General features: G+C 45.0%; 2 protein-coding genes across 2 annotated transcripts in view; one reads left to right on the plus strand and one right to left on the minus strand.

The window, feature by feature from the left end:
• The window catches only part of cog5 (component of oligomeric golgi complex 5), an 84934-nt gene that overhangs the window by 11225 nt on the left and 57590 nt on the right, over positions 1–16119 (plus strand). The window lies entirely within an intron of this gene.
• Positions 3576–11870, minus strand: LOC112214329 (G-protein coupled receptor 22). Its single transcript, XM_024372981.2, has 4 exons — positions 11209–11870; positions 10267–10393; positions 8267–8413; positions 3576–8010 (listed from the first exon to the last, which is right to left on the minus strand). The coding sequence occupies exons 2-4, from the start codon at positions 10387–10389 to the stop codon at positions 6928–6930; spliced, it is 1353 nt and encodes a 450-aa protein (XP_024228749.1). The 5' UTR covers positions 10390–10393; positions 11209–11870; the 3' UTR covers positions 3576–6927.

Consider the following 16119-nt stretch of genomic DNA (forward strand, 5'->3'; position numbering starts at 1 on the left):
GCCATTGTATAGTCTATATATAGATTGAATAGCAAAAATAAATAAAAAGTACATTTTATGCCCATTTTCTCCTCTCCTCCACCCATGACTTCATGTGCTGCCATAGAAATAGAATGAATAGAACAGGAGTCCCCATTCAAATCAATGATGGCATAATAGGTGGATTGGCGGCCCACAGGATCCCATGTGACTCAGTTGATAGAGAATGAAACGCCAGGGTTGTGAGTTTGATTACGACGGGGAACCAATATGAGTGAATAAGGTATGAACTTATGTGCTCACAACTGTAAGTCTCACTCTGGATAAGAGTGTCTACTAAATGACAGCAACAACATTGTGAGTGTACCCTTAGGAGCGAAGCAGAAAGCAAAAGCAAGGAGTCTAACCATCAATATGTGCTGTGATTTTTATTTTTATTTTAATTTTATTTTTTGACACAAAATATACATTCCATTGAATGAACCACATCAGTTAACATAATTTTCATTAAGCATTCTACATTACCGTGGAAATGATTGCATCACAATAACAGGCAGCCATTGCGAGTGTAGCCATGAGTATACCAGTCAAATTGCCAAGGTTCGAGGTGATACTGCTGCATTGTCAGGGGTGTTGCCTTGTTTGCTACAACACATAGTTTTTTTCAGCAAGGAGCAACAAAGTTTTGTCATGTTACGAATGCACGGCTGTCCTGTCTTCAGTCAGCTGTTCCTTCCAGATTATTTGTCTTTATTTTTACGGTTATGACAGGTTTTTAATTTTCATGATGGTCTTCATCTATAACCCTCACTTATACGGTAATTGTGCCAGCCCTCACACGCACACACACACACACACACAGCAAAGAACCACTGACTCCAGGGGCTCAGAGTAAGATATATGGCTTTTACACACACACACACACATTGGAGTCATGTTGTCAAACGTCTCTCTCTCACAGTACAATACACAGTTCTCTCTATCACACTAAATAAGATTAGTTTGATTGTTGACTCAGTTGTGACTTCTGGTCCCGCAGAGCTGATTTGAGTGTGTTCATTGTTGAGTTCACTTCATGTGGGGTTTCACATGATCATGTTGGTGGGAATTTCCCAACTCCGCCAATACCAGTAATTGTTATTGTGGAGAGTTTCAGGACCAATCCTGTCCAATCTGGTTACAACTATACAATTGTTTTTAAGGGTGAGAGGTGGCGGTAGGCTAACTTTAGGCCTACCTGTTGAACTAGACAATTATCTACTGTAGGTACAATGAGACTGGCAAAACACAACAAATGGCCACCTCGGCTCGAACTGCCGCCTGAATGGAACACAAAAGCTGATTGAGTCACTGTTCTCTCGTTGGCATCATGCTGTCTCTCCTCCTCTCAACCTCCTCCTCCCTCTTTCTTGACTCTCAAGACACCTCCCTGGTTGTTTTCCCTGTTTTTAGCAAGCTTTTCAACAGAGCCAGAAATCAATCTCCAGCCAGTAATTTTCCGCACCGGCCGTTCGGTCTTCAATCCACTCTCAGCCCCCTTTCTTCAACTGCCAGGACATTATAATAGGCCTGAATTACAGGCTTGATACTGCTGCAGGCCTAATACAATCACACAGCACAGCCAGCCTAATGTGATTTGGAGTGCTTTCTTCTGTCAGCCTGTAGCATTGGGCAGGGATGAGAACACTGAACAGGTAGGGGAGGAGAGGGAGAGACTGAATAGGAGGAGAGGGAGAGGGGATCAGATGGGGGATGGATGGTGGAGAAAGAACAAGAGTGAGTAAACAAGGGATAGATGGCTGCAGAAGGGGGGTGACTGGGGGGAGAGCCACCTGCCGAATGTAATAAAGTGATTGAAGTGGATACGGTGGTGGGATGGAGGGGACACAGAGAGAGCAGCCTGCTGTTGTTGAGGAGGGAATCAAAAGCCACATCCCTATTCCCTTTATTTGCACTGATGTTGGACTGCGTAGCGTAGCCGTCTGTTGTAGGATTGGCTTTGGCTTGGATCAAATTTACTACAATGTTCGATATCTGCTACTTATAATAGAAAACAAACTATACTGAACAAAAATGTAAATGCAACATGCAACAATTTCAAAGATTTGACTGAGTTACAGATCCTATAAGGAAGGAAATCAATAAATTGAAATAAATGAATTAGCTCCAATTCTATGGATTTCACGACTGGGAATACAGATATTCATCTATTAGTCACAGATACCTTTTTTTTTTTTTTTAAGTAGGGGTGTGGATCAGACAACCAGTCAGTATCTGGTGTGACCACCATTTGCCTCATGCAGTATGACACCTCCTTCGCTTCGAGTTGATCAGGCTGTTGATTGTGGCCTGTGGAATGTTGTCCTAATCCTCTTCAATGGCTGTGCGAAGTTGCTGGATATTGGCAGGAACTGGACACTGTCGTACATGTCGATCCAGAGCATGCTCAATGGGTGACATGTCTGGTGAGTATGCATGCCATGGAAGAACTGGGACATTTTCAGCTTCCAGGAATTGTGTACAGATCCTTGCGACATTTGGCCGTGCATTATCATGCTGAAGCATTAAGTGATGGTGGCAGATGAATGGACCTCAAGGTTTCTGTCAAGGTATCTCTGTGCATTCAAATTGCCATCAGTAAAATGCAGTTGTGTTTGTTGTCCGTAGCTTATGCCTGCCCATACCATAACCCCACCGTCACCATAGGGCACTCTGTTCACAACGTTGACAGCAAACTGCTGGCCCACACAACGTTATACATGTGGTCTGCGGTTGTGAGGCCGGTTGGACGTACTGCCAAATTCTAAAAACGAAGTTTGAGGTTGCTTATGATAGAGAAATTAACATAAAAGTATCTGGCAACAGCTCTGGTGGACATTCCTACTGTCAGCATGCCTATTGCACGCTCCCTCAAAACTTAAGACATCTATGGCATTGTGTTGTGTGACAAAACTGACCATTTTAGAGTGGCCTTTTATTGTCCCCAGCACAAGGTGCACATGTGTAGTGATCATGCTGTATAGTCAGCTCCTTGATATGCCACACCTGTCAGGTGGATTAATTATCTTGGCAAAGGAGACATGCTCACCAACAGGGATGTAAACAAATGTGTGCACAAAATTTGAGAGAAAAGCTTTTTGTACGTATGGAACATTTCAGGGATCTTTTATTTCAGCTCATGAAACATGGGACCAACACTTTACATGTTTTGTTTTATATGTTTGTTCATTGTATTTTCAGTGTGACTGCATATGACGTCATCGAGCAATAATTTGGTGGTATTGCATTGTCTCATTTGACTCCATATCTTTGGCAAATTTTAATCCAGTCATGTCTATGTCGTCTTCCTCTAATATCTCGGCTTTATTGGTTTCCGCTGCTGTGGGACCACAGCCCTGGCTGTCAGTCAGAGCGGATGAAGTGTCAGTCACTGTGGTAACCGTCAGTCACAGCAGCCAGCCCCAGAGACCAGCTATAATGACACAATGGTCCTGACTGTCAGTCAGACAGAGGCTACTCACATGGGAGTGGAGGAAAGGAAGGAGGGATAACAGAGAAGAGAGGGAAGATTGAAGAAAGGGGGACAAGGATGGCAATGCAATTCATTGTGTTCAATTTATTGACAAAGTATAGTTGGCAGTTGGCTAAGCCATTGAGAGGCACAGCACCACAAAACACCTCTCCTCATATGAGCTAGACCTTTTTTGGTCATACATAACAAATGCACAACAGCCTTTTACATAACAACCCTGTCACACAGAACACTCCAGAACACTAGAAAACGCAGGGCCTCCGGGATCAAAAGCACTCCTCTTATCGGCCACGTGCGACCCTGGGCTGAGTGTTGTTAGAGGGAACAGAGGAGAGAGATACTGTATAGATGGAAAGGTAAGGGAGAGAGAGTGAGAGATGGAAGAGAGAGAGGGGTGCCTGGTGTGCAGTAAGTGAGCTAAGAGGGTGGGAAATGGTGTGGTCCAGAGGACCAGAGGCGGATATTTCAGTCAGATAGGCCTACTCTGAGTAGTTTTCCAGGTAGCGCCCGGGATGACATACAGGATTAAGATGATGTCACCCAACACCCTAGGAAGTATTCATGAGAGGTTGAACCAACTGTTCCAATCTTATCAGTGAATTCCATTTGGCTCCCCAGCTGGCAATGCTGATAGGTCTATATTTCCTGAAGAATGTTTGGTGGTTTTGACATCCTCTGTCTAGGCTCACCTTTCTTCATTTCATTCTAGAATAGAATTCTGCTCCACTCCGGTCTGATGACTCAGAGTTCTGTGAGACTGATCGCTTAGACAGGCGAGATTACTCTGCTACTTCAGAGAGGATAGCTGTTCAATGTATCCTCCTCGGCACTCTACTCATGTAGAGACAGATAGCCGAGGCCTATATAAAGAATAGGCTTGATGTTTTCGACCAATGAAATGTAGCCTGGAATCTAACTTTCGTGAACCTGTGCAGTGTGCACATCCTCTATGTAGGCATAGACAATCAGTCAAGTTGTGAAGATTGTGGTACAGTGTTGGTTTGTCTATGCATTACTCATTTACTTCATGTAGACAAGTGGTTCTCGCGTTCATTTGGTAATGGCGCCTGCGGAGCGAGCCAACCTGTAATGAACAGTTAGATGGATCTTCAATCAACTTCGCCAACCTGTCTTTAGTGCTGCTCGCTGGCAAACAGCCAGCAAAGTGCCCCAGCTCTTAAAATGCTCATGGAGACAGAGTGATTTTTAGGAGACTCAGAGGGCCATTCGATGAGGGTTCTAAAACAGAAAGCTTGGCTGCATACCATACCCAAAGCATAGAGCCACTCTGACCTCTACAGAGTGGGGCGGTTGACGCCCAGCCAAACTGTTCCACAGAGTTTTTGTTGTTGTTGTTGTTGTTTTTTTTACGCCATTCTCTTCCTGACCTCACATGGTGCCTTGACTGATATGGCATATGACCACACCCCACACACTGTAGGTCAAAAAAAGAATTCCTCAAAGGAAATGTACCCTATTATCTCATCGGCCGAGAGATATGAGAGGGATGTACATTTTACACACACTTGCTCAATACAAACATTGCAAGGACATCTTGAATGGCAGTTTAGACAAAATGTTTTTAACCTTGAATGCATTACAGAATATGAGTCATTCTTTAAGTGTCCAGACATTTCTCCCCTCGCTCACATCCCCTCCCCTTCCTAGCATCTAGATGCCCTCTCTCAGCTGAACAGATTGCTAGGTACAGTGCATTGGTATTGTGTGTGTGTGTGCGTGCGTGACCGCATCTCTGACACCGAATAGGGTAAACCACCTTGACCTTCCCGTGTCATGATGGCGGCGGGGAGGGAGAGTGATTGTGATGCATCGCCTGCCACAGTCAGCCTTTATGATCTAGCTAGCAGTCCTAGCCTTGGTAATCACAAGGCATCAAGCGTGGGAGAGAGAGGAGAGAGGCAAGGGCAAGTGTTGTGGCGAGTGTCGTATCAACACCACATAGCCCGTGACTAGACCACTTCAGAATTCTCCCCCCACTTGCCCCAGCCTTGCTAAGCGCTATGGACTGCAGTAGGTCTGAGTCCTCAGTCACTCGCTCACTCTGTGTCCTCCAACTCCAACCAGAAAATACAGATTGATTTGCCAGTTGGCCTCAGTGTGATTATGAAAGGAAGCAGGCTTCAGTTTTGGCAGCCATGCTGTTCTCTTCACCCCGGCCTGTGGCTAGATAATAAGAGAAGTAGCATAACAGCTGTGTTATGGCCGGTAGAGCAGCTGGAGTCATCTCAGGATGGTTAGGCTACAGGCGCTGATTATGTGTTGAAATCATAAGGTCATGTCTTAGTAATGCTGTGATTGTGATTCAGATTGCAGCCTCTCGCTTAGGTTGTAAAGTGCTGCTTGCCTCTGTTTCGATCCATCTTACACTAAATCACACATATAACAGGCACATGGAAAGAGACTCTCAGAGGACAGGAAAGGGGGAAGTGGAATTTCACCTGTAAATATTTGTGGCCCTACACTGACTTGATGTCATCTGTGCCTTAGTGGCCAAGTTTACAAAAGCTTAGTGAAGTGGGGAATATGTGACAGAAGGCCCTTTAACCAGAATACCCAACAGAATGGCCTCTAAACCTTTTTCACGTTATTTATTATAAAAGGACAAATACTTGGTGCTTAAAAGAAAAAGTCACCTATTTTAAATGTTATATCATATTTGTCCATCTCTGAGCTATGTCCTATCGATTCCAGGGGTCATTTGTTTTCATGTGTATCTGAGCTAAAAGGCCATTCAAGCAGGCAGAAATACAGTACGACGCATTTTGCATCATTGTTCATAGCTCAGAGATGCACAATACGATATAACATTCAAAATGGGTGAATCTTTCCTTTTGTGTTGTAAACATATATTTATTCTATACACATGACTATACACAATAATTATGTTACGGGCTATAACAACACCATGCAGTAGGTACAGTACTTTGTTTAAATTGTCCTTGACACCGCATCAACCTCTTCCAATAAATAGTAATAAATTATCCCCTTTAGGGGAACTATACAGGTGAAACACTTTCATTTACATTACTGCTTTGGATAAGTGGTTTCTCTTTTTAAAATGAGTCGGTTCCTGATAATGTTTCGTCGCCCTGTATGTGTCCGTTGCTTATTCCATATTATTCTTATTTCACGTCCTCATAATCCACATTGTCTTATTCTGCATCTTCTGAACCGAAGCTTTTCTGTCTTGACCTTGGCTCAGACTCACGTCTACCAACTCCCTCTAGCCATGCAGATATTCAATGGCTTCTCAGAAATTCTCTTTATTCCACTTTCTCTGAAGATGGACATAGCTTATTCCCAGTTATCCCACTCTGCCACCTCTGTTGAGAGGTATGTCTTTCGACTTAACTGCCCCCAAGCCGCGCCAATCTTCACGATGCACTATAGCCTTATCATGGAAGACAGACGATGTTGTTTGATTCCAGGTCCTGGGAAGATAGACACTTCTGCCTGACCTCAGTCTCCTCGAAGGTGACTTTCTTGTTGTTCCTCTTGGGGTCGATCCAGGAGTTGTGAATGACCACGTTGTTGGGCATGGGCTCAGCCTCCACCACGGACACCACCCTCTTCATCTTGCTCTTCAACACCTTCTGGAACTTTTGCCTGGTGAAGGCGTAGAGCAGCGGGTGGAAGATGGTCGTCCCGTAGGCCATGACCAGGAAACACAACCGCAACTTGACCGTGAAGTCTGAGGGCCCTGCGCTGAGGATGACCGTGTTGAGGACTGTGATGGGCGTCCAGCAGAGCAGGAAGGTGGAGATGATGAGGAGGGACATCCTGAAGACTCGTTTCTGCCTCTCCCGCCGTTCCCGGTGGCGTTTAACGGCCCTGCGCAGAGCCATGAGGACGGAGACTGAGGTCCGCATGGACAGGACAGCAGGTGGGTTTCCGCCCCCTCTGACTGCCCCGCTGCCCTGGGACGCATCTGTAGATTCCACCTGCGTTGCGGTGGTCAAGGAGATAGTCTTCTTCTTGCGCTGCTTCTTCTTGGGCTGGTTGTGTTGGAAGCGCGTCCCGATGCGGATGTTCAGTGCCTGGAGTATCTTGTAGTAGGTCACCAGCATGACTACGGCTGTGAAGAAGAAGATGGGGATCTGAGCCAAGAGGTGGTAGTACAGCCCCAGCTCTGTGTAGTACTCATTAGTATGGACCACAGAGGCAACTGCAGTCTGGTTGACGAACTCGGAGCCAAAATCGCTGAAGAAGCCCACCTCCATGAAGGGGACCAGGAAACTGAAGAAGGACATAGCCCAAATGAAGCCCAGCAGAGCCACGGCGCGGCCCATGGTTAGCATGCGGTTGGCTGGACGCACTGAGATGTCGTAGCGGTCGACAGTGATGGCTAGCACGTTCGAGGCAGTGGCTACGCTAGCGAAGGAGACACAGGCCTCGTGGAAGCAGCAGACCAGCGCTGTATCAGCCTCTAGGGGGAGGAGTATTACCACGGCAGTCAGAGGGATGCAAGACACACACACCTGGAACCAGAGAGATAAATTTGGATAAAGATTATTATTATTAGTTAAATTTGTCTCCTTCTACAGATTCCTGAAGAATCTTGAAATTTATCACAGACCAATTTCACTGCAATCATCTCATCTTAGACACTCACTGGAATTTTCCCCACACATTGATCTAAGGTCAGTTTTATGTTCTCCGTCCCAATGGTTAAAGTTTGTATTTTCACTGATCCGAGGCCCGTGCCTAATGGAAACATCAAATACTGACACTCACTAGTACGTCTAGGACGTGGAGATTCATGGTGACGATGTTGGACACGGAGGTGATGAGGTTCTGCTTCATGCAGTAGAGGACCAGCACTGTCAGGTTACTGCTTAGGCCCAGCACGATCTCCAGCAGCAGGAACCCTGTCAGCGACACCTGGAGGATAATAGTATCATTATCGTAAAACTAAATGCTATCACAATAATAGTATTGTAATATCTGCTTGTATCATGATAACCAATTTCATTGTGATAACTGCTTTCATTGCGATATACAGTTTAAGTCGGAAGTTTACATACACTTAAGTTGGAGTCATTGAAACTCGTTTTTCAACCACTCCACAAATTTCTTGTTAACAAACTATAGTTTTGGCAAGTCTGTTAGGACATCTATTTTGAATGACAAAAGTCATTTTTCCAACAATTGTTTACAGACCGATTATTTCACTTATAATTTCAGTGTGTCAGGGGTTTACATACGCTAAGTTGACTGTGCCTTTAAACAGCTTGGAAAATTCCAGAAGATTATGTAATGGAAGCTTCTGATAGGCTTATTGACATCATTTGAGTAAATTGGAGGTGTACCTGTGGATGTATTTCAAGGCTTACCTTCAAACTCAGTGCCTCTTTGCTTGACATCATGGGAAAATCAAAAGAAATCAGCCAAGACCTCAGAAAAACAATTGTAGACCTCCACTAGTCTGGTTCATCCTTGGGAGCAATTTCCAAATGCCTGAAGGTATCACGTTTATCTGTACAAACAATATTACGCAAGTATAAACACCATGGGACCAAGCAGCCGCTCAAGAAGGAGACTGTCTCTTAGAGATTAACGTACTTTGTTGCGAAAAGTGCAACTTAATCACAGAACAACAGCAAAGGACCTTGTGAAGATGCTGGGGGAAACCGGTACAAAAGTATCTATATCCACAGTAAAACAAGTCCTATATCGACATATCCTGAAAGGCCACTCAGCAAGGAAGAAGCCACTGCTCCAAAACCCCCATTAAAAAAAGCCAGACTACGGTTTGCAACTGCACATGGTGACAAAGATGGTACTTTTTGGAGAAATGTCCTCTGATGAAACAAAAATAGAACTGTTTGGCCATAATGACCATTGTTATGTTTGGAGGAAGAAGGGGGAAGCTTGCAAGCTGAAGAACACCATCCCAACCATGAAGCACGGGGCTGGCAGCATCATGTTGTGAGGGTGCTTTGCTGCAAGAGGGACTGGAACACTTCACAAAATAGATGGCATCATGAGGAAAGAGAATAATGTGGATATATTGAAGCAACATCTCAAGACATCAGTCAGGAAGTTAAAGCTTGGTCTCAAATGGGTCTTCCAAATGGACATTGACCCCAAGCATACTTCCAAAGTTGTGGCACAATGGCTTAAGGACAACAAAGCCAAGGCATTGGAGAGGCCATCACAAAGCCCTGACCTCAATCCCATAGATAATTTGTGGGCAGAACTGAAAAAGTGTGCAAGCAAGGAGGCCTACAAACCTGACTCGGTTACACCAGCTCTGTCAGGAGGAATGGGTCAAAATTCACCCAACTTATTGTGGGAAGCTTGTGGAAGGCTACCTGAAACGTTTGACCCAAGTTAAACAATATAAAGGCAATGCTACCAAATACTAATTGAATGTATGTAAACTTCTGACCCACTGGGAATGTGATGAAAGAAATACAAGCTGAAATAAATCATTCTCTCTACTATTATTCGGACATTTCACATTCTTAAAATATACTGGTGATCCTAACTGACCTAAAATTGAATTTTTACTAGGATTAAATGTCAGGAATTGTGAAACTGAGATTAAATGTATTTGGCTAAGGTGTATGTAAACTTCCGACTTCAACTGTAGGCTTTAATCGTGAAATCTGCTTTTTATCGTGAAATCTGCTTTTTATCGTGAAAATCGATTTTCTGTGATAACTGCTTTAATCACGGTAACTGACGTGGAACTAAGTTTTAAAGAAAGTAGACGTGATGTGAGCGTGTACCTGGAAGCTGACGGGGTAGGGGGCGGCAGACTGGGTCATATCAAGGTCAGAGGGTTCCGAGGTGTCGAGGACAGTAACGTTGCTCATGGCGGCTTCTGAGTTCAGCACAGGAGGGGTATGCATTATCCTAGAGAGACGTGGTGACACAGAGAGAGGAGGGAAAGGAGAGAGATCAGAACCGGGACTGATTGCATGAACATATATATGGGGGGATAAAGGTGTTGTGTTTCACCACAAAAGTGTATAGCATACATGACTCTTGACTTCCTTTCATCTATGTCTTATGTGTCTCATTGTCATCTCCTGTATCTTCAGGAAGTTGAAACTAGGTTATATGGGAGCATACAACAGTGAAGAATAGGCTATTTCTATTCTTTTTAAATGTCAATCTGTCTGTCTGTTTTTGTGTCTGGGACTTCGTCTGAGTGTATTTTTACCTGTGAAATGTGGCCGATGTGTGAACCTTTTCGAGTGTGGAAGTTTCAATCACAAACTCGTTTTGTGATGTCATCTTGATGGAATCTTTCAAACGGTGTCAATTATAAGTCAAAGAGCCAACTTCCGCAGCTTTCCGTTGTGCTTTAAAAAAAATGTTTTTCTGCTGTGCATGATAAGTTTTTCTCTTTGTGGAAAGAGAGTGAAAAATGAGTTCTCTGCCTTTATTCCTTCATTGCTGACACCTTTATCAAGTGTTAAATTCTTTGCTGACTGGAACTAATAGTCATGTCAGTGTTTTGTTACATTAGGTTTATAGTTGTGTTTTGTGGCTACTTTGATCAAATGTGTCCATGTCCTTAGGTATTTCAGTAATTCATGTCCTTGCTTTGCTTTTATGTCTAGATATAACCGTTTCCTGTGTGATCTGTCCAGAGAAGGACTGTCCAAAAAGACGGTCCTTTTGTGGCTCCGTAAGCAATCATATTGCAGACGCACTGTACTCACCCCTCCCTCGTGTGCCGTCTCCCCTTCAAGAGTCCATGAACCAGCCAGAGCCGACTTGCTGAGACCTCAATAGGAAATCATAAGCTCCAACCATAGTTCTGTAGTAGTAGTAATCATAATACTTATGTAGTAGCAGCAGGAATCTTCACTTGGCACACGTTTAATCCTAATGGTGCAGCCCTTTGTCAAAATAACGGGGAGATTATGGTGCCGATGAGTGCAGTTGGAGCAAGCTGAAACTGTGCTTCTTGAATCCTTCCTTTTCTATTTCAAATTCAGCTTCACCATGAGAGAAAAAGCAGTCCATCTTCAAAACATTTCTCGGTTTTGTTTTACCCCAGAGGCTGCAAACAACAGTGATGGATCACAGAGGACTAGTCTGTGCTCTCGTACATCCAATAAAAACACTGTATTCCGGTTAGGGAGAAGCACTGAGGATTCATTAAACGCAGAAACACATTCACCGGTCGTCCGCAGTGGGTAGGGAGAGGATGTGCATTGTAGCATCCATCCACGTGTTTTACTAAATGAATGGTTTCTTTTAGGCAGCTGCTCGTTGTTCTTTGTTATTTGATCTGTAGTCCTCCTTGGATCTTAACAGAGCCAGAGCAGTGCCTGGCTGATACTCAACTGTCCTCCCCTTTTCCTTCTGTTCGTATCCCCCCCCCGACACCCTTCAGAAACACCCCTCCATCACCTTCCAGAGAGCGGGGCAAAGGTCAATGGCCTTTTCCTTCTCCTCACACCTTGTAATTCCACTGGAGTGAGGCAGGATCACCTCAGTGCTGTGGCACCTTGTACAAATTCAGACCAGGCTGGGAGGAAGGTCATTAGCTACTTTGGAGAGAGAGGAGAATATATTAGAACACTGGGCCGCCACCTATGTGGCATTTGGTGCGTTCTCTCTCTCTCTCTTTCTAACATAGAGTCAGAGAGGGGGACAAATCAGGGGACGACGTCATCATCCTTCTGTTTATTTTTCCTCCCTCAATCGTCGTCCTGGAGAACAAAAAGAAAAGATGGAGAGAGGAAGAGACGTAAATGATAGGAGGATAATGAATGAGAAGAAAGTGTGTCATGACATATCAGACCCAAATTATCATTATCCAGACAGTCTGTTGAGCTGTATCAGTAACTGTACGTTAAGTTAACCCAGTGATAGATCTGCCTGTCTGTTATAGTGTGTTTTGTTAATAACCTCTAATCGGGTTTTTATTGAATTAATTATCCTCCCCCCAAGAAAAGGGGATGGAGAGGGATGAAGAGACATAAAGAGAGAGGTGTTCTATCTCTTGTTTGATTCATAGTGGATGTCTTACTTATTATACCGTTGGCTATTCAAGGCCATCTGCTGTTCTTGATACTGAAGTCTCTGTCATGCGTTTGTTTGACAAATGAGCCCTCAGTCTTTGAACTGGTCCTTTGTGCAGGCTCCCTCCCTCCTCTGTCATCTCACTCACTTGCTCCCTCCCTCCTCTGTCAGCTCACTCACTTGCTCCCTCTTGCTCTCTCTCTTGCTCTCGCTCTCTCTCTCTCGCTCTCTCTCTGTCTTCATCTCTTGCTGTGGCTGTTTGGCTGTGTGTGAACAGAAGCTCGAGAGGGCCAGAGAGTGGTAGTGCTACTGGGAGAAGAGAAACTCATATGACATAGAACATGACAGTGTATGATCCATATGACACAGAGCATATAACACTGCATGATCCGTATGACATGGAACATGACAGTGTATGATCGTTATGACACGGAACATGACAGTGTGGGATCCGTATGACATGGAACATGACAGTGTATGATCGTTATGACACGGAACACGACCGTGTGGGATCCGTATGACACGGAACATGACAGTGTGGGATCCGTATGACACGGAACACGACCGTGTGGGATCCGTATGACACGGAACACGACCGTGTGGGATCCGTATGACACGGAACACACCGTGTGGGGATGACACGGAACACGACCGTGTGGGATCCGTATGACACGGAACACGACCGTGTGGGATCCGTATGACACGGAACACGACAGTGTGGGATCCGTATGACACGGAACACGACCGTGTGGGATCCGTATGACACGGAACACGACCGTGTGGGATCCGTATGACACGGAACACGACCGTGTGGGATCCGTATGGGAACACGACCGTGGGATATGACACGGAACACGACCGTGTGGGATCCGTATGACACGGAACACGACCGTGTGGGATCCGTATGACACGGAACACGACCGTGTGGGATCCGTATGACACGGAACACGACCGTGTGGGATCCGTATGACACGGAACACGACCGTGTGGGATCCGTATGACACGGAACACGACCGTGTGGGATCCGTATGACACGGAACACGACCGATCCGATGACACGGAACACGACCGTGTGGGGATGACACGGAACCGACCGTGTGGGATCCGTATGACACGGAACACGACCGTGTGGGATCCGTATGACACGTATGGAACACGACCGTGTGGGATCCGTATGACACGGAACACGACCGTGTGGGGGACACGGTACACGACCGTGTGGGATCCGTATGACACGGAACACGACAGTGTGGGATCCGTATGACACGGAACACGACCGTGTGGGATCCGTATGACACGGAACACGACCGTGTGGGATCCGTATGACACCGAGCATGTGGTTTGGTTTCTGTAATTTCACACCGTGGCACTGCACACAGAGGATAAGCCCCTGGCTTTCAGTTCTTCACTTGCAGGCATGACAGCTCACAGAGCACTCTGAGAAGGTGTATTTGGTGTGTGTGTCTACGTGTGTGTCTCTCTACGTGTGGGAGATGAGTGGAAGGCTCAGGCTGTTAGGAGAGCGGTGTGTTTGCACCGCGCTAAGAGCAAGGCTTCAGAGACGCCGCGCTCATAAGTGATGCTTAACATTAGCAGCAGAGCGTTGAGTAAGTGGGCAGGCAGGAGAGGGAGCGGAAATATAATCCCTTTGGGTGAGACTGTGCTCTGTTGGTCAAGTTATCTCTCTACTGTGCGACTGTAGGCTGGCGGAGCAGACAGGCAGAGACTGTGCTAGAGCGCTATGGGTTCTGTACGTGCAGTGAGCGCACACGGCTGGTGGTTCTTTGTCTGTTGGTACAATGCAAGTGAGAAGTCTGCAGGCTTTTTGCTCCATTTGTTCTTTTGAACTCTGCCGATTAGTGTGCACATACTGTACAGTATGGTGGCGTTTTGACAGCCGTTCCTCACGGTTCAGCAGAGGTAGAAAATGAGAGTGGTTTTGTCAAGAAATTAAGTCATTACTGTTGTCATTTTGAGTTCGTTTTTGAACGCATCTGAAATGCATTTATTTGCGTCAGTGTACAGACTGACATTCGATATCAAGCGCGCAATTGTAACAGAGAATGGAGGAATCAGTGATAGATGTTTACCTTGTTCTCTGAGGTAGTCGTGTGTCCGTGCTCTACCTCACAGCACTGTCAGCATAGATAGCCAGGTGGAACACTCTCTCCCAGGTAGAGTGACGGAGGAAGAGATAGAGAGAGGAAAGGACCAGAAGCTGCTGAGTCGGTCTCTGGCTGTGTGTGACGGGCAAGATGGTGTAGTTAAGTCCTCAGGGTCTGTTTCCTGGGACTGGTCTCAATGAGAAGTGTGTAAGGATCCAGGCTGGAGTAGAGAGACCACTGTTCTGCTCTCTGGCTGTGCTGCGCTCTCTCGCCTCTTTCCCTCTCCCACTCTCACTCGCTCCGTCTCTGAGCACTAATAGCCCTTCCTACTCACCTCGCCCACCCTCCCTCCCTCTTCTCTGGCTGCATGGCTCTAACACGTTCTATTTCTCTCTGTATCCACCTTTCTCTCTCAACATTCTCTCTATCAACCCCTCTCTTTTAGAGGTCGACCGATTTAAGATTTTCCGACACCGATACCAATTATTGGAGGACCAAAAAAAGCCAATACCAATTAATCGGCTGATTTTATATATATATATTTGTAATAATGCCAATTACAACAATACTGAATGAACAATGAAAACTTTTATTTTAACTTAATATAATACATCAATGAAATCAAATTCGTCTCAAATAAATAATGAAACATGTTCAATTTGGTTTAAATAATGCAAAAACAAAGTGTTGGAAAAGAAAGTAAAAGTGCAATATGTGCCATGTAAGAAAGCTAACGTTTCAGTTCCTTGCTCAGAACATGATAACATTTGAAAGCTGGTGGTTCCTTTTAACATGAGTCTTCAATATTTCCAGGTAAGAAGTTTTAGGATTTAGTTATTATAGGACTATTTCTCTCTATACCATTTGTATTTCATATGCCTTTGACTATTGGATGTTCTAATAGATACTTTAGTATTGCAAGCCTAATCTCGAGAGGAGTGTTGATAGGTTTGAAGTCATAAACAGCGCAATGCTTGAAGCATTGCGAAGAGCTGCTGGCAAACGCAGTAAAGTGCTGTTTGAATGAATGCTTACGAGCCTGCTGCTGCCTACCACCGCTCAGTCAGACTGCTCTATCAAATCATAGACTTAATTATAATAACACACAGAAATACTAGCCTTGGCTCATTAATATGGTCAAATCCGGAAACTATCATTTTGAAAACAAAACGTTTATTCTTTCAGTCATTTTTTTTTTTTTTCTGAATTCCTGGTGATTTTGCAGTGTGTATATATATTTTTTCTCCCCCCCAAAAATTACTGGCGGGCCGGTTTTGGTAGGCCTGTAGCCCACTGCTCTAGTGTGTCTGTAGCCTAAGTGGCACTAGCTCTACAGATCGACATGACACCATCAAGATGCAGCTTTCAAGCCTGTGTTCAGTAATGGCGATTTCCTCCACATAAGTTCTGAAACACAGTCATTAGGATTCACATTCCACAGATTGGTTAGATTTCAGTACTGAAATTGGGATGTCAATGTCAGGCAGAGGATAA

This window comes from Oncorhynchus tshawytscha, linkage group LG15 (assembly GCF_018296145.1).
Source record: "Oncorhynchus tshawytscha isolate Ot180627B linkage group LG15, Otsh_v2.0, whole genome shotgun sequence".
In the NCBI taxonomy this organism is placed as follows: Eukaryota; Metazoa; Chordata; class Actinopteri; order Salmoniformes; family Salmonidae; genus Oncorhynchus; species Oncorhynchus tshawytscha.